Raw genomic sequence first — 17,567 nt, 5'->3', positions numbered from 1 at the left:
GGTGGGGAGGTGGGGAGTGGGTGGGTAGACAGGCTTGCTTTCTGAACCTTTTGTGGTGGCCCCCAGGCATGGGTAAATGCTTCTTTCTTCTGAAGGGGGAGAAAAAGTCAGGCGGTAAGGGGACAGCAAGGGGCCACCTTCGTCCAGTGGGCTTAGCTGCCCCACTTTGCTTTCCTCCTCTCAATCAGCCTGCATGATGTCCTCAACAACCTGAAAACGAAATATGCCAAGCAGATCCGGCAGTTTCAGGATGATAACCAGTCCCTGACCTCGGACTACAAACGGCTCGTGACGCAGTTCAAGGACCTACAGAAAGCCTTGAGGTGTCCTGGGGACACCTTGAGGAGTCCTTAGGATCTGTCTTGGAATGGGGGTGATGGTTGGGAGGGCAACTTGGCAGGGGCTCAATAGCAGTGATTTCATTAGACTTGAGCTCAGCAGCTCTTTGGAGCCAGCCCAGGGGCCTTAGGACCCCCTCGTGTGTCACTTGTCCATCCTTGTTCCTTGTTGGGACAGCTGTATTTTATCCCAGGCAGGGTGTTGGGGATTTGAGATTCTTCCTATTCTCGTCCTATTGACAACTGGGGGCACTGGGGCTAAGACACTGCTGCTCCAGTCTCCAGCATGTGACAAAGTGACACTCATAAGGGATGACATCAAAACTAAAGTCATAGGAAGGTCGCTCTGCCAGAGAGCCAGGCCAGAAGAGGGTGGGAAAGGTGACAGAAAACAATCCAGCAGGGGGGACACCTATAGCTCCCAGGCCTCGGGCCTGAGAAGGTGGGGGTTGTCGAGGTCAGCTGCTGTTCTCAGTGCCTTCCCTTCACAGACACTTCATCATCATTGATGAGGAGAAGTTTCGGGAGATTTGGCTGATGAATGAATCCGAGGCGAAGGCACTGGCGCAAAGAGCCTTTGATGTGGACAAGATCATCCATTCCCAGCATCTGGGGTTGCCCTGGAAGATGCCGAACTTGTGGTTCCTGAATAATGTGGGGCCGCTTTCCCTGCAGCAGCAGAAGTCAGTCACACAAATACTAGAAGAACTGCTGTTGCAGACAGGTGAGTGGAAATGGAGTCATCGAGAGGTAGCATGGAGGGGCCCTCTGAGAGCACAGATAGGTCAGTGCACCCGTGTTACATGGGAACAGCAGGAGAGATGCTCAGGACTGAACTAGTGAGAGGGTTCAGTGGATAAAGGAACTTGCTGTCAAGCTTGACATCTTGAGTCCAACTCTGAGAACCTATATGATAGAAGGAGAGAACTGACTCCTGTGAGATGACCTCTGACCTCCACACATGTGTGCTTCCTCATACGATAAACAAAAACATACTCTTGCCCCCTAATTTTTTTGTTTGTGGTACCCAGCACCTCACACATGTTAGGCACGCCCTGAAGTCATTGTGGTACAGCTAAGTCCTCACTTGATTTCCAGTTCCATTGACCATTATCTTACTGTAGTAAAAACTGGCTTCCTTTCCACATGGGCCTGGAAACTTGTCCCTGAGCTCATTCAGACAGGCCCCTCTGATCATCCCTGAACTCGTTCCAGTGGTGTGTTTTCTTTGGGGATTACATGTGTTGCTGAATGAATAGACTTGCTCATTTGTCTTTTCATTTTCTTTGTTGGAAAATTGTTGGGACAGACTGATTGCTCCAAGTAGGTGTGTTGGGTTAATGGCCTTTTGTTATCTTGTTGGAAGTTACTACACAGAGACATGGTTATTTCCATATTCTCAGCAGTGAATGCTATCTCCCACTCTCAGAGTCTCACGTGGCCCACACTGGCCTCTCCAACTCCAAGTTCAAGGCTGGCCTTGAACTCCTGGTGCTCCAAGTTCTAGGATTACAGGTATAGGCCAGCTCATAGATATGATCATGCTTTTTGAATAACCTTCCCCACATGGCAGGATTTCTTTAGCACTCAGACATGGGTGGCCACAGAGAGGCAGCAAGAGGCCCATTTGCTCAGTCTTGGGTAATACATAGTTTTTAAAAGTATTAATTGATTTGTGTGTGTATGTGTTTGTGCGCCAATGCCGCAGCACATATATGGATCAGAGGACACCTCGCAAGAATTGGTTCTCTCCATTCACCACACAGGTCCCAGGGATCTAGGCTAGGTGGTCAGGCTTAGTGGCAAGCATCTTTAGTTACTGAGACATCTTACCAGTCATTACAAGATGATTTGAACTCCCATTTTCTGATTAAGAATTAATGTGATAAAGCATTTTAAATTTTTTAAATTGTAGTTTTTCTTTTTCTGGTTTTTTGTTTATGTATTTTTTCCCTTTTTTAATTACAAAAAAAAAATATGTGTGAGTACATGCTACACATGTGAGCCTGAGGAGGCCAGAGGGTGGTGTTGGGTCTCCTAGAGCTGGAGACATAGGTGACTGTGGACTGACAGATATGACAGAACTGAACTCACGTCCTCTGCATGAGCAGTCTGTGTTCTTAACTTCAGAGCCATCTCTCCATCCCTTTTAATTTTAAAGTTTTTGTTTGTTTGTTTCTCATTAAAGATGGTTGAGAGTCACCATATGGTTGCTGGGAATTGAACTCACGACCTCTGGAAGAGCAATCAGTGCTCTTAACCACTGAGCCATTTCAACAGCCCCCCCTTTTAATTTCAAAAGAAGTTGTGGTTCAGTTGCTGTCAGTATTCCTCTCGGAGGCAGCCATTTTGTCCTTTTATTTGGCTGCTTCTAAACCCTGTGGGTTTCAAAATCTTGTAACCTGCCTCTAAAACTGTCTCCAAAATGCAAATAAATATGTTCAAACTCCCCTCTCACTTCATGGCTCATAGTAGGATTCTAAGCATGAGGCCTCCAGGTAGATGAAGTTGGGGAATCCATCATCCTGGCTGGCAAGGACTGTCTCCATTCTCCAGGCAGGCTTTGATCCAACCCCACGTCTGGTTCCCACATAGTAGGCTTTGTTCAGCACTCAGAAGTAGGTGGCCACTGAGAGGCAGCGAGAGGCCCATCTGCTCAGGGAAAGCCACTGACTGCTTCTCAAAGTCCACAAGGACAGGAAGTCATCCTCTTAACACCTTTCTTTCCTTGACCCCCCTGTAGAAGATGAGGGCACAGAGGCAGCCGGGTCCGAAGACGACTATTCTTACATGGACCTGCCCAATCAAGTTTCAGCAAAAACCACCAAAAAGATCCTGATGCTCCTGTGTGATGAGTCGGTAAGGCCTCTGAGGCCCTGTGGCCTGGAGCCGGGCCTGCCCAGAGAGGGGGCTGGCAAGTGAGCTTGCAAGGCGGTGCTTGCAGAGGCCCGGTCAGCAATGGCTGCTCTCCCAGTGGGCCAATGAGCTGCATTCTGGAAGAGTGTCCAGCTCCTTTGGTTGACAGCTGTGCCTTGCCTGCCACTCATTCATCTGCTGGGTGTGCCACTCCCAGCTGTGGCCTTTCTCCATCTGCATCAGGTCTAGGGCACCTCCCCTGGCTTGGCAACTAGAAGCGGGCTTAGAGCAAGAGCATGTTGTAGCTGGCTCAGCTGGAGCTGGGCTACTGCACCATCTTGTGGGTGTTCCTTAGATGCCAGCATTCCGAGTGGTAGGAGGAGCTCACACACGGCTCGGCCCCCGTGGTCCTGGGACAGTCAAGGCAGTTTTCTTTGTTGCTTCTGAAGCCACCCCTGCTGAAGGGATCAGCTGGCAGGTCCTCTCTGTCGTACGCAGCCAGACAGCGTGACCAACTGTCTTTGGAGCCCTTCCTGAGTTCTTTGGCTCAGTGTGGCACTTGGCTTCACCTCACCCCGCCCCCATCTGTGTCACACGCATGTGTCCATCGCCTTCTCTCACCTCTTCAGTGCTTGCTCCTGGGCTCTGTAACTATTTGGAGGGAATATGGTGCAGCAGGCACTGAGGCTCAGTCTGGTTTAAAGTAATGTGAAGACTCAGATGTTTGCCCAGTGGCTTGTGGGTGAGATAGAGGGCAGTCTAAACCCAAAATGGGATCCGTCCTTAGTCTTGCTTCCTGAGACTGCCTTAGGTCTCTCAAGATGGCCTTCATTGAGGACCATACCACCCAAAGGTTCATGTGGCATTGTCCTTGGAGAGTCACATTATGGATAGTTGCAGACCCCATGCCATGTTCCTGAAATCTGGCTCTGACTGGGGACACCATCTTTCTTTTCTCCTCAGGGTTTCCTCATAGAGAGCAAACTACTGAGTCTGCTCCTCCCCCTGGAAAAGAGCGAATGCTATCTGCTGAGATTGGATGCCATCTTCTCTGTGAGTCCCACTGGGTGGAGAGGACATGGGGTGGAGGAACAGGGCCTGTTTTCTCGACATTACCTCAACTATACCAATCTCCCAGACCTCCCTGGGCTCACTAGCACTGCCTGCCTTCAACTTCAAATTGGCTTTGGTGTCATGGTCTGTGTGGAGCCCTTCTGACTCTGGGCTTTGTGTTCTGATGGTTCCAGTTCACTGCAGCTTCCTGTATTCTCTATTCAGCAACCAGGCATGCTGAGGGGAGCATCCGAATCTCTGGTTCAGAGGAACTGAGAGGCCGTGAGCGGCCCAAGTTCATGGCTTGTTTGCTGAGGCATTTGAGTGGCCATCTTGTTTTCTCCTCAGGCCCTGGCAATTGAAAGTGAGGATGACTTGTACAAGCTGGTAAACTTCTTCCTTCGATACCGAGCCCACCGTTTATCCTCTAGCCAGGTGAGGCAGGCAGCTGGGGAGAGTGTTTTGTTTCGTTTCATTTCTCTACAAGTTTTGCTTCCCCATGGGGTCCTGCCTCTTTTTCCCCTCTGCTTCTGTCTATGGCACAGGCCCTGTGTTCTGATGTGGCTGGCACCTCCCTCTACCATATCTTCTTCTCTTGTAGCTGTTTGGGCAATATGCTGGAGTTAAGCACTGATGGGCAATATGCTGGAGTTAAGCACTGACCCTGGACCTGGGGAGTTGACAGTGTCTGTGTAGGAATGGCTAATAGCATCAGCTCAGTTATTATTTTTTTCTATTTGCAAAGGGTAGAATGGCTGGGGAGAGATGGGATGTTGTTCGATATTGAGGTCCAAGGGCTCAATTTTCCTGGGCTTTCCTCAAAACCAGGCCTTAACCACTGTGAAACATGAATGCACTGCATTCTGCGTATTCACACTTTCCTATGAAGCAGGACTTGTTTGTAATACCATGAATACTATGTTGTAAATAATTTCAGAAGGAGATGCAAAGAGCAACTTTGTGGAGAGTTTTTAATTTAAAAATAAAAAATAAAAATGGTTTTAGTATTATTGGCCCCAGGATGAGTTTCCTTACAGCCTTCAGAGTGGGGTGGGAGGGGGGAACAGAGAGAGAGGGAGAGAGGGAGAAAGAGAGGAAGAGAAAAGAGAACAAGAGCTGGGGTGTAGCTTATTTGGAAGGTATGTACTTAGCATGTGTGAGGTCCTGGGTTTGATTCACAGCACTACATAAAGAGTGTGTGGTGATGTAGGCCTAGAATCACAGCACGTGGGAGGAGCTGGCAGGAAGATCTTAACACATACATGATGTGTTAAGGAGGAAGAGTATTTTCAATTAATATCAATTCAAGGATTATTTTCATTAATATATAAAGAGCCCACATAAGCCAATAAGAAGACAAGACCAATAGTGCAAAGGAAAGAGTGGGGCAGTCTTCAGATTCACACTCTTCCTCCCTCACCATCCTAAGTCAGGGGTTACAAGTGTGCATCACCACACTTAGACTAGGACAGGCAACCTTCTCCCACCTCCCCTCCAAGACAGGATTTCTCTGTGCAGCTCTGGTCTCCATCTGTAGACCAGGATGGCCTCCAACCTAGGCATCTGCCTACCACAGCTTCCTGAGTGTGGGATTAAAAGCTTGCACCACCACCACCTGGCTAATAAAGGCAACTTTTAACATGTGGTCAGCCTTCCCTGTAGAGAGGGGAGCACAAGTGAGGCCTACACAGCTGCCTTCTGCCTGTGGGGTTGGTAGTAGAGCTCAGTGTCTGCTAACAGATAACTGATGCGCTGTGCACAGGCACACTCATAACCTGGCGGGAGTCTGACGGCTGTCCCTGCAGTGAGGACAGTTTGACAGCGTCAGTCACTTTACAGTTCTCCTAGGATTTTGTTCTATAGATAGAACATAGTTGGCTTCCTTCCTTTCTCTTCCTTCCCCTCTTTCTTCTTTCCCCCTCTTTCTTTCTTTCTCTTTCTTTTTCTTTCTTTCTCTCTCTTTCTTTCTTCCCTCTTCCCTTCCTTCCTTCTTTCCTTCCCTTCCCTCCTCCCTCTCTTCCTTCCTCCCTCCCTTCCTTCCTTTTATCCTTCCTCCCTCCATTCCTCCCTCCCTTCCTTCTTTCCTTTCCTTCCCTCCTCCCTCTCTTCCTTCCTCCCTCCCTTCCTTCCTTTTTTCCTCCCTCCCTTCCTTCTTTCTTTCCTTCCCTCCTTCCTCCCTTCCTTCCTTTTTTACTTCCTTCCTTCCTCCCTTCCTTTCTTTCTCCCGGTCTCTTTGTTTTTCTGTCTGTCTGTCTGTCTGTCTCCCTCCTTCCCTCCTTCCTTCCCTCCCTCCCTCCCCCCTCCTTCCCTTCCTCCCTCCTTCCCTCCCTCCCTTCTTCCCTCCCTCCCTCCCTCCCTCCCTTCCTTCCTTCCTTCCTTCCTTCCTTCCTTCCTTCCTTCCTTCCTTCCTTCCTGTCTCCCTCCTCCCTTTCTCTTTTTTCTTTGATTTTTGAGACAGGATCTTAGGTATCTCAGGCTAGTCTCAAACTCTATGTAGCTGAGGATGACCTTGAACTTCTAAATCTCTTACTTCTACCTTCCCAAGTGGTGGGATTAAGGTATACTCCTGAGTACTCTGCTTAATGCAGTTGAAACTATATATTTCTTATAGTTTTTAATTGTAGTGTTATTTGAAGTAGAAGACCAGGAACGGCAGATTTCCATGCTTAGGGAGTATATTTAATAATTCATGGTGTTCTCTCCTAATGGAACAAGAGGAAGACTCTTTAAATTTGAAAATTTTTACTAGGATCAGTTTATATTATGTATGAGCCCAAGGGGTATTTACAGAATGTGATTAGCAGTACAGCAAACACCTGTGAACTGGATTTGGAGATGGAATACAGATCTCATTCCAGAGCCTGCCACCTTTATGTAAATTCGTCTGTCTTAGTTAGGGTTTCTATTGCTATGATGAAACACCATGACCAAAAAGCAAGTTAGAGAGAAGAGTTCATTCAACTTACACTTCTACATTGTAATCCATCACTGAAGGAAGTTAGGACAGGAACTCAAAGAGGGCAGGAACCTGGAGGCAGGAGCTGATGCAGAGGCCATGGAGGAGTGCCGTTCACTGGCTTGCTCCTCATGGCTTGCTCAGCCTGCTTTCTTATTGAACCCAGGACCACCAGCCCAGGGAGGGTCCTCCCCTGTTGAACACTAATTGAGAAAATGTCCTATAGATGGATCTGATGGAAGCATTTCCTCACCTTAGGCTCCTGATCTAAGGCTTCCTCATCTCTGATGACTCCAGTTTGTGTTAAGTTGAAACTAAACCAGCCAGTCCAGTGTCTATCTACAGGTTTTTTAGACACTTTACGATTCCTTCTCTTGTTTCTCATTGTGTGTTTGGATGTACCCAGACCACAGTCAACCCTGCACCTCTCTCCAGGTCAGTACCTCCATTCATAGCAATGTGGAGCGTACAAGCTTGATGTCAGCACTGGAGCGTTTGAGCATGATGTCCCAGACAAACAGGGAAAGCATGGTGTCTAAATCAGACCAGGAACCCACAGAGCAGGAGGACCTGCAGGAGGGTGACAATGAAAACCTCATGGGCAAGGAGTTGGAAGAGCAGGAGGACCCGTCTTCACCTTTGTTCATCCACCCCAATGATGTTCTCAAGATTCTAGAGGCCTTTTGTATGGGGCTGAAGAAGCCTAAGTATGCAGTGGTGCAGGGGTAATGGAGGACTGGCTGGGGACACGGGTGCTGGGAGACTGGGACACAGTCAGTGTCAAGTCAGAGGAGAAATGGCTGTACACATACACACACACAAAAATACACACATACACATACACACACAGACACATGCATACACACATGCATACACACACAAGCATACACATATACCTGCACACATATATATACACATACACATGCATACACATATACCTACACACATACAAATACATACATACACATGAACACATGCATACACACATGCATATACACATACATACACATACATTCACATATACACATGCATACACATATGCATACACACAGTACACACATACAAATGTGCGTGGCATTGCCTGGGTGGCAGGTAGAATCAGGCACCACTTTAACTTCCAGGGACGTTCGGCCAGTACCGAAATTGAAGAAGGAGACTCGCGATAACTCGAAAGACACGGAGTACTGGGAATCCCTGGCTACGGTTATCCCTTTCTCTAAGCAGAACCTCTGGGATGCGCTGTACAAGGCCTTGGAGAAATACTAGTCAGCATCAGGGCTTGGAAGGACGGGGAGCTGGGTGGTCTTTAGGGGCAATCCTGTCCTGTGCTCACACAATCTGAGGGGGTGGGTGGTGGCGGGTGGTGCTCCCACTCTCCTTGTCTGTCCCTGTTAGCCTGGGAGGAAGGGAAGTGTCCCAGGTCTTCCCCTACTCGCAGCCAGAGCAGAAACACCGAGAGCCTGGCTTTTAACCAGTAGAGGCTGGAACATTGAGCTGGCCTCTACCTAACCTGCTTCCTGTATCCCACCCCTAGCCTTGTACTGACCCAGAGGGCCAAGCTGTTGATGGAGAATGACTCTCTGGAGCAGCAGAATGCAGAGATGCAGTCCCTGCTGCAGCAGTATCTCCAGGCCAAGGTGGGTGCTGGGGCCTGGGCCTGACAAAGATTAGAAACCACACCTCAGGAGGAGGCACTGCTGGCAAGGCTGTGGGTACTGTTGGCTGTCCTGCCAAGGCCAGTGGGACTGTGACTGTCCCTCTGGGGTCACGGCCTTGGGTTACTCTGACTGCTCTGTTTTTTGTTTGTTTGTTTGTTTTTGTTTTTTGTTTTTGAGTTTTTTGAGACAGGGTTTCTCTGTGTAGCCCTGGCTGTTCTGGAACTCACTCTGTAGACCAGGCTGGCCTCGAACTCAGAAATCCGCCTGCCTCTGCCTCCCAAGTACTGGGATTAAAGGCGTGCGCCACCACTGCCCTGCTCTGTTGTTTTTTAACTTTAATTCTTTGAGCTAATGTGTCAGGTAGACTAGGCTGGCCTCAAACTCTATACATAGCCAAGGATGACCCTGCACTTCTGATGTTCTGCCATCACCAGGGCAGTTGAGATTGCAGGCACAAGCGGCTTGTGTATGTGCTGCTGGGGAGCAAACCTAGGGCTTTTGTACATGTTGGGCAGGAGCTCTACAAACTGAGCAACATCTGTGCCTCCCTCCTCCCTCTCGTGAGAGCCTTGAATGTTGTAGTGCAAGCTGGCTTCGAACTCATGGCAATTCTTTTTAGTCTCTCAAGTACTGAAGTGACAAACATGAGCTACAATGCCCAGCTGTAGAATCATTCTTAATTATTTTTTAAGCATGCATGAGAGTGTGTGTGTGTGTGTTCTCCCATGCCTTAGCACACATGAAGACAGCTTTTGGGAGAGAATCTACTCCTTCCACCATGTGGGTAGGTACCAGAGACAGGACCAGGATGTCAGGCTTGTCAGCAAGCTACTTCCTTCAGAGCAACCTCACTGGCTACGACCACCCTTGTTTGTTGGTTTGTTGGTTTCTCTTTCTTCCTTTCTTCTTTTTTCTTTCTTCCTTCCTGCCTTTCTCTCTCTCTCTTTCTTCCTTTCTTCCTTCCTTCCTTTCTTTCTTTCTTTCTTCTTTTCTTTCTTTCTTCCTTTCTTTCTTTCTCTCTTCCTTTTTTCCTTCCTTCCTTTCTTTTCTTTTTCTTTTCTTCTTTTTTATGAGACAGCATCTCTTTACATAGCCCTGGCTATCCTGGAACTCACTATATATACAAGGTTAGCCTCAAACTCATAGAGATCCATCTATGGATCCTGGGCTGGGATCAAACATGTTCTTTACCACACCTGGCCAGAATTATTCTTTTAAAAAACAATACAAAGTCCAGAAGTATCTTCTGGGCCGCAGGCCCCTTCCTACCCTTGGTGTCCTCTAACAACCTGCCAGGGGGCTGGGCAGAAACTCTCCTCCCTGGTTCACAGAGAGAAGCAAGCTTGGAGACTTGGTGAGGCTCCCGCAGCTCACCAAGCTCACTGAGCTTCCTAGGATCTGACTGAGGGTCCCCATGAGTGGGGAGCAGATTCTGTGCTGTCAGAAGTATCCAGTGATAACCATTACTTGTTCCCAGGGACAGTCCAGAGGAGGAAGGAAAAAGTCCCTGTGACCTGGCTGCACACATTCTGTGACTGTAGTGGGATGCTTCAGGGTGGGGCTGGGGCCAAGATGGTCATGTGTCCAGTCCCTTGTCCAGCTACAGAGGACATATGGCTCTGGGCTGATCTCAGGTCCCAGACCACACCTGGAAGGTGGATGGGGAACCTATCATGATGGGTTCTTGCCTATGACAGGACTCAGACATTTGGGGACATATGGCCCCTGTGTCTTATGGATTCGTCTTTGTACAAAAGGATGGGGATGAGGGCTAGAGGCAAGGCTAGACTGAGAAAGCAATGGGGGGGGGGTGGCGGGAAGGGGACTTGCTTGGGATGAGCTTGAAGAATGCTCCTGGGAGCATTAGCTGGAGGTAGACAGGAAGCCCTGTCATCCTCCAGGGACCCTGACACCTCTCTGCTTTGGAGAAGTTCCTTTGCAGGGACTGGGACTCTGGGAGAGCCAGCACGTGAGCCCTCATGGAGGGCAAGAAAATGACCTTCACCCTTTAATTTCCAGGTGAATTCGGAACTGCAGATCCCTCCAACCCAGGGCTTCCGGATACCCTCAAAATAGAGAAGGATCTGTGTGTCATAGAGGCTGCACCTGTCGTCCGAGAGCCACATCCACCTGGGTTTTTCTGGGCTGTATCTATCTGCCAAAACAAGGCAGTGATGCTCCCCAGAGTGCTAATAAAGTTTTTAAAAGCTTAGGCTGAATGCTATGAAAGAGGCCAAGTCGACATGGAAAGGGGTGCCCTGCCCTGAGTGGTATTACGGAGCTTTGTCCCTGGGCTCAGACCGCGGTGAGACCAGCACCAGATTCCCTTCCTGTCCTTGGGAGAGTGCGAGTCACCATAGGTGGAGGCTGGGGCTTTGGAGTCTGTATAACTTCACATCATCTCCAAACTGAAGGAAGTTCTCCTTGCTTTGGGGCCTCTGGGTCCACCATGGTGTGCCCTCTAGGCTGAGGAGGTAGGCTCTTCTGTCCGCAGCCGAGGCTGACAGCCCTGTGCCTGAGGCCCACCTTAAATACTGCTTCACAAGAGGTTACCCACGGGAGTTTCACCATCCCTCCCTCCCCTCCCCACAAACCTATCCCTCCCTGTTCCACTTCTGTCTCAGAGTTTGATTTATTTTATTGAGAGAGAGAGAAACAAATCACACTCAAGAAAGGAAAAGCAGCCAGCAGACTCGCAGAGGCAGAAGGGCAGCGCTTTACGTGTACACTTGGGTGTGGCTGCCGGCAAGCAGGACACAGCTGTCTTCAGGGTGGCTAGTACACCCGATTTATTCTTGGAGCTTGCATACTAGCTGGTACATACTGGCCTAGGCAGAGGCAGCCCTGGGAAGTGATGGGAAGCCCAAGGCTAAGCTGCCAAGTGGCTGTGGGGAAAAAGGCGGAGCCAAGAGGAGAGCATGCGCAGAAGCAGCTGGCCACTGCAGCTGCCTCGGTCAGGGTTCTCTGAGGAGAGGTGTGTAGCCTCTGCTGGTATTTCTGGTGCTTTCCACGTGTTTCTACTTATCAGAACCTTGGACACTGCCCTGTGTTCCTTGGCTAATTTCACTGGAGCCTTAACACAAGATTTGGAAAGCACAGGGAGGGTTGGACCACTTACCACTCTTGGGGCTGGGCAGAGGAACCTAGTACCTTAGAAGGTGAGGCAAGTGGGTATCTGGTGTTGGAGGCCAACTGTTCCCCAAACCCCAGGCAGGCCTAGGACAAGATCAGGCAAGCAGCAGTTTTGGGTGTGGGGTGAGGATGGAAGCCCAGCGAGTAGGTGTCTTGCTCAAGGCTGGCAGGCGTGGTAGGGGCTCCTCAGGGAGTTGGGAGAGAGTCCAGGTAAGGGAAGGCAAATGCAGCAGCCCCTGGAGGGATGCTGGAGCGGGCTGGGGCAGGGCACACTTCATGCCCCTAGGAGCTTCTTGACCATGTAGCCTGGGAGGCTGTAAAGGAAGAGGGCCAGCATGAGCAGCCCCAGCAGCGCCAGCACAATTTTGATGATAAGCCACTTGTACCGGGTGCAGATGAGGTACTTGATAGATTTGAGTGGGTTCAGGAACCAGACGAACGCTGTGTCAGGCCGGCTAGGGTGGGGAGAAGACGGGAGGGGCTGGTCAGATAACCAGCATGAGCCACCCTCATGGCTTCCACCTTCCTGTCCTTCCATAGTGAGTGCTAGAGCCGGGGTGGAGCCCTTAGCTAGGATCAGATTGCCAGCTTCTAGACCCTGTCTTCTCTGGGAGACCTCTGCTGCCCCAGCTCTGCCCTGAGCCTAGGTGGCAGATTTGTCAGCCCTTGCTGAGCTTGCAGTGATGAATTGAGGCAGACCTTGGTATTGCAGGCCACACATGTTCTTCCTGAGATGGCATACATCAAATGAAGGCGTCTGTCTCCCCGTAGTCTCAGGAAATCCGAATTGTTCAGCTTCCACCGTCCTTCCCTCCCTCCCTCCCTCCCTCCCTCCCTTCCTTCTCCCTTTGTTTGGGGACATGGTCTCAATTAGCCTAGGCTGGCCTTTTATTCACCATATAAGCTAAGGATGACTTTTGACTTCTTATCTGCCTGCTTCTACCTGCTGAGGGCTGGGATCTGGGCATGCATCACTACCCCTGGTTTATGTTGCCCTGGCCATTGAACCCAAGGCTTCATGAATGCCGGGAAGGCATTCTACCCACTGAGCTCCATCCCTGGCCCCCAAACTCTCCCTTTATGATAAACCCACAGATAATGTCCTCAGCAAGCGACCAGGCAGCTTGAGCGGCGTGCCTCACTCTGCACGACTTGCCTGCCATCAGTGTGCTAACCTGCTCTGCCTGCTGCAGAGTTCCTTGGTAAGGCCCCCTTGTCAGCTTCTACTGTCTGTAGTTTGTGTCACAAGATCAGCAGGCCCCATAAAATGTCACAATATAAAATTAAAGTATTGGATATATCCTGGTGCATGTGCATGCCAGTGGGCACACTAGTGTACACACATGGAGGCCAGAGGAGGTCTCGGGTCTTCATGCTTGTGTTGCAAGCACTTTTGACTGAGCCATCTCCCCGCCTCTGGATATACTTTTCCAACAACTGCCCCATCATCTTTCAGAGGATGCGGGCCATAACCCCATTGTAAGAGGAGCATCAGGGCAGGGATATGGGTCCAGGTTGCTTGAATTTCTATCCCCAGATATTGTGGGCAGGTTAGACTCCCTTGAGCCTCGGTTTCTTCAATTGTAAGATGCTTTGACAGGAATTCCTGCTTCCTGGACCTAGGGAACCAGTGAACCGAGAACATGCTGGCGAATCTCAAAGCCTGCTGGGACAGAGTTCCTCAGCTGATGTCAGCTGACTGTTTTCCCTGGTGGAACAGTTTGTCCTGGGGGTAGGAACCACCTGTGCCCAGGGAGGCCTCTTACACAAGGAGGAATTGTTTCCGAACAACCTGCTAACCCTAAACAACCCCCTCCCCACCCTTTACAGCCCCGCCCCCTTCTACCGCCCCGCCCCTTCTACCGCCCCGCTCCTTCTACCGCCCCGCCCACTTCTACCGCCCCGCCCTTGTACTGCTTTGCCCACGTCTCAGCTTCCTGCTGCTTGTGGAACTAAAGTAGAGTCTGAGAGTAAAGCTGCTGTAGCTGATGGACACTAGGCTGGAGACCCAGTGCCACCTAGCCAGGTGACCTTGGACAAGCTATGTCAGCTCTCTGGCCCAATAATATAAAAATTATAAAAGGCCCATTTCTGGTTCTGATGAGTATGATTACATTTAAAGTTTGAAAGTTTGCAATGCGTGTTTATGTGGATGCACATATGTGCTGCGTTCTTCTGTGCGTGCTTCTGTGCGTGTGTGTACTTCTGTATGTGTGTGCACTGTGTTCACATATGAACTTGTATGTGTGTCTGTTGAGTATGTCCCACGTGCTGGCCAGCCCTTGTCCAGAGGCAGAAGGAAGAAGTACCAGGCCCAGCAGGCTGCAGGGCTCAGGCCCCGAGGATCTTCTTGGCCAGGTAGCCAGGCAGAGAGTAGAGAAAGAGGGCGAACAGCAGCAGCAGGAGGAGGAGCAGCAGGAGTTTGAGGAGCAGCCAGCGGTAGGTATGCCACAGGAAGTAGCGGGCAGACTTGAGAGGGTTCAAGAACCAGATGAAGCTTGTGTCGGGCCGACTGGAGCATTGGGAAGAGCAGACAAGCACAGGGAACCGACAGGAAGGTGGGAAGGGGTTTGGCGAGAGACCCCCCCACACACACACACACACTCACGGGGAAGCCCTCCCTGCACCAAGCAATAGTTTCTGGCACCAAGTCTGGCCAGCTTTGGAGTGCTTGCATTGCATTTGTCAAAAACTAAGAAGAACCCACATCACTGTTGGACTTGGGGGCTGGGCTTCCTGAGAAAGGAACAGCTTTCTTTGTAGATGGGAAGAGGGGGCTTCAGGGTGGGCCACGAGGGAACAAAGTAGTTGCCTGTGGAGTAAGGGCAAAGAAGACCAGAAGGGTCTGGGCCCTCTCCTCTCTTCTGCCCCCATGGTGTGGTGTGATTAGGGGTGTAGGCAGGCAGGCACTCACTTGGGTTTTTCTAGAGGGTCAGGTTCATTGCGAGCCAGGCCCACCGGATTCTTCTCTGCCTCCTCTGCTGTGAGTAGATGTAGCTCCGCTTCCACTTTGCCCTGAAGGAAAGAACGGAAGAGTTCCAGTGTCCAAACCACAGGGCTAGGTATCCCAGTCTGGCCCATGTGGGTCATATCCCAAGCAGGAAGTGGTACCCACCGTGAGCTCAAACTCATCATTCTCATTTCGGGCCAGGAGGGGCCACCAGCCTTTGACCCGCTTCTGTTTAAAGATGGAAACCAGGGGCACGTCCACCTCCCCGGTGGCCATCTCCATGGTGCACTGCTTGGCTGTCTTAGCTCCCCTTGGGAACCGGTTCAGGTCCAGCTCGATGGCCCCTGTGGTAACACCGGAGTCAGTCTTGGGTGGACGTGGCAGGAGTGGAGACTACCCTGCCTCCTCCTTTTCCACTTCCACTCTTGTTTTGCTCAGGCCCTTTCTTAGCTGATGTCTCTAGGCATCTTTATCCTGGCTATAGTGCATCCACTGATGTTTTACCAAACCCAGGCTTGCAGAAGCAGATAGAGTTTGGTGTAATCTGAGACCCAGGGAAATCTGCCTCCTTAGAGATTCTTGCTGGTTTCCCATCAGCGTTTATCTCCAGTACCTGGTGTGCCCACTGCACCTTCTTGCTCCAGTTATGACCCCGACAAGCAACTGGGAAGATTCTTGGAGAGGCAAGATTCCCATTTTCTATCTCTAGCTCTGAGGACTAGGTGACCCCCTCCCATGGACTTAGCCTGCCCACCCCTGCCCCTCAGCTCTGGGCCCTAGGCCTTTCTCTGCTCTGCACCCAGAAAGTCGTCAGCCGAGAAGTGGTCTGCATCCCAGATCTGTAGAGTGAGCCGCGCAGGGATCTTGTACTCTGTCTCATCCCAGGAGAACATAGACTCCTTCTTGGACATCACGATCTTCTCTTCGGCTGCCAGGTAGTCGAAGGGGAACAGGTATCTCCAGTTGAAGTTGCCCTCCCCCGTGAGGGAGTGATAGTGGACATCTGTGTCCTGTTTGTCCTCCTGCTGCCCCTTCAGCCACCTGCTGGGAGGAGTTGTCTGCTCCAGCTCTGGTGCCACACCTTGAGGCCTCTTCCCACCCTAGAACCCCCTTCTCCCTTCTCCCAGGAAAGCGGGCATGCCCAGATCAGCCTCACCCAGGGCAGTGACTATCACCCACCCCCTCACAAAAATATCACTGGACTTCTCTCCCGTGAAGAAATCGTCGTCTTCCAGGACCACCTCATCTGTGTTCCACACGATGACCCGCAGCTCGTACCTGGACAGGGGTGGGGAGACCCATCAGCAGCCCGGGGTAGGGCTTGTCCCAGGTTAGTGGGACAGGTCAGGGCTGGGTTTCTAGTGTGCTGGCAAGAGAAGCCCTGGGAGACTTGCATGGGTTGGGAGAGTTTGGGAGGGGATTAGAGGGATGTTTCTGTTCAGTAGTGGCCTGGTGGGCCACACAACAAGATGCCCCAGTTAGGGGAAAACCAGCCAGTCTGGGGCAGAGGGGAGGAAGGAGCGGGGTGTGGTGGCCATGCGCAGCCATCCCCATGCAGGGGGTGCAGCTACCATGAGGCAGGGAGCATACTCTGTCCGTGTGTGTCTAAAGGCCAGAGCTTTGTTCTATTTCTAAGAAATTCCAGGGCTGGAGAGATGGCTCAGTGGTTAAGAGCATTGACTGCTCTTCTGAAGGTCCTGAGTTCAAATCCCAGCAACCACATGGTGGCTCACAACCATCTGTAATGAGGTATGATGCCCTCTTCTGGTGTGTCTGAAGACAGCTACAGGGTATTTACATATAATAAACAAAGAAACAAACAAATCTTTTAAAAAAAATTCCAGTGGCCTGAAGTGGAAACCCACAGACTCTGGGTTCCTTTATGTCCTCGTCCTCAAAGAGGATGCCCCTTTTGAGTTTTAATTCAAGCTACAAATGAGGTGGTTGCATTTCAGCCATTATGCATGAGGTTCATGGGTGGGAATGCAGTTCTCTGGAACAGCTGGGTTTACCCCTTCGAGGTCAAGCCTGGAACAGAAGGCTAATAGCCTCAGGTTGGAGGATGTTACAGACAGAGTTGGCCGCACCATTTGCTTGTGGCCAGAATAAAATGCCTATACCAGCCCTAATCCTGGGTTAAACATCATCAAAAAACAAGGGGTAGGGCTGTAGCTCAGGGGTAGAATATTTGCCTATTGTGCACGAGGCTCTAGGTTCAATCCCCAGTGTTGTCAGAAAAGAAAACCACTAAGAAATTGGAGATGACAACAGCAGGGTTGGGAAACAAGAACACAGACAGCTTTGTATGCCTAGAGGGTTGACCCTGAACCCAGAGACTGAGGATATGCAACAGGCAGTGACTATCCTGACTCCTTATTTATGGAGACACTCAGCTCCAGGAGCCAAGACCACCTAGGTGAGGCAGGTGGCTTAGCTCCAGATCTGAGCTCCCTCCACCCCACCACCTCTGGTCTTTTTCAGGCACTCAGTCTCCTACGCAGTGGCAGTCACTCGGAAGAAAGGCTGGTAAAATGTGACAGAGGTGTGGAACAGTCTCTGATGGGTTCTTCTGTGTGCCTGTAGGATTGTGTGTGTGTGTGTGTGTGTGTGTGTGTGTGTGTGTG

At 50.5% G+C, this 17,567-nt stretch overlaps 2 protein-coding genes across 10 annotated transcripts in view; one reads left to right on the top strand and one right to left on the bottom strand.

The window, feature by feature from the left end:
- Drc1 (dynein regulatory complex subunit 1) overlaps positions 1 to 11,085 on the top strand; it is a 40,274-nt gene extending 29,189 nt beyond the window's left edge. Inside the window, exons 9-17 of the mRNA XM_031356900.1 lie at positions 189 to 323; positions 830 to 1,062; positions 3,082 to 3,197; positions 4,158 to 4,247; positions 4,596 to 4,682; positions 7,639 to 7,910; positions 8,325 to 8,468; positions 8,738 to 8,840; positions 10,881 to 11,085. Of these exons, the coding sequence (XP_031212760.1) occupies positions 189 to 323; positions 830 to 1,062; positions 3,082 to 3,197; positions 4,158 to 4,247; positions 4,596 to 4,682; positions 7,639 to 7,910; positions 8,325 to 8,468; positions 8,738 to 8,840; positions 10,881 to 10,937 (1,237 nt within the window). The 3' untranslated portion in view covers positions 10,938 to 11,085. The remainder of the gene's footprint in view (positions 1 to 188; positions 324 to 829; positions 1,063 to 3,081; positions 3,198 to 4,157; positions 4,248 to 4,595; positions 4,683 to 7,638; positions 7,911 to 8,324; positions 8,469 to 8,737; positions 8,841 to 10,880) is intronic.
- Positions 11,086 to 11,482: 397 nt separating this feature from the next.
- Positions 11,483 to 17,567, bottom strand: part of Otof (otoferlin) — a 105,352-nt gene continuing 99,267 nt past the window's right edge. For 3 of the 9 annotated variants that reach the window (XM_031356144.1, XM_031356145.1, XM_031356142.1), the window contains 6 exons: positions 16,123 to 16,221; positions 15,743 to 15,984; positions 15,109 to 15,287; positions 14,908 to 15,008; positions 14,303 to 14,505; positions 11,483 to 12,448 (listed from right to left, as the gene is read on the bottom strand). In XM_031356144.1, the coding sequence (XP_031212004.1) occupies positions 14,325 to 14,505; positions 14,908 to 15,008; positions 15,109 to 15,287; positions 15,743 to 15,984; positions 16,123 to 16,221 (802 nt within the window). In that variant the 3' untranslated portion in view covers positions 11,483 to 12,448; positions 14,303 to 14,324. The remainder of the gene's footprint in view (positions 12,449 to 14,302; positions 14,506 to 14,907; positions 15,009 to 15,108; positions 15,288 to 15,742; positions 15,985 to 16,122; positions 16,222 to 17,567) is intronic. The other 6 variants (XM_031356148.1, XM_031356149.1, XM_031356150.1 and 3 more) reach the window with 3 other exon arrangements.

The sequence above is a fragment of the Mastomys coucha genome, unplaced genomic scaffold (genome assembly GCF_008632895.1).
Source record: "Mastomys coucha isolate ucsf_1 unplaced genomic scaffold, UCSF_Mcou_1 pScaffold6, whole genome shotgun sequence".
Lineage (NCBI taxonomy): Eukaryota > Metazoa > Chordata > Mammalia > Rodentia > Muridae > Mastomys > Mastomys coucha.
The sequence above is the reverse complement of the archived record's forward strand: the minus strand, read 5'-3'. Positions and strand labels throughout refer to the sequence as shown.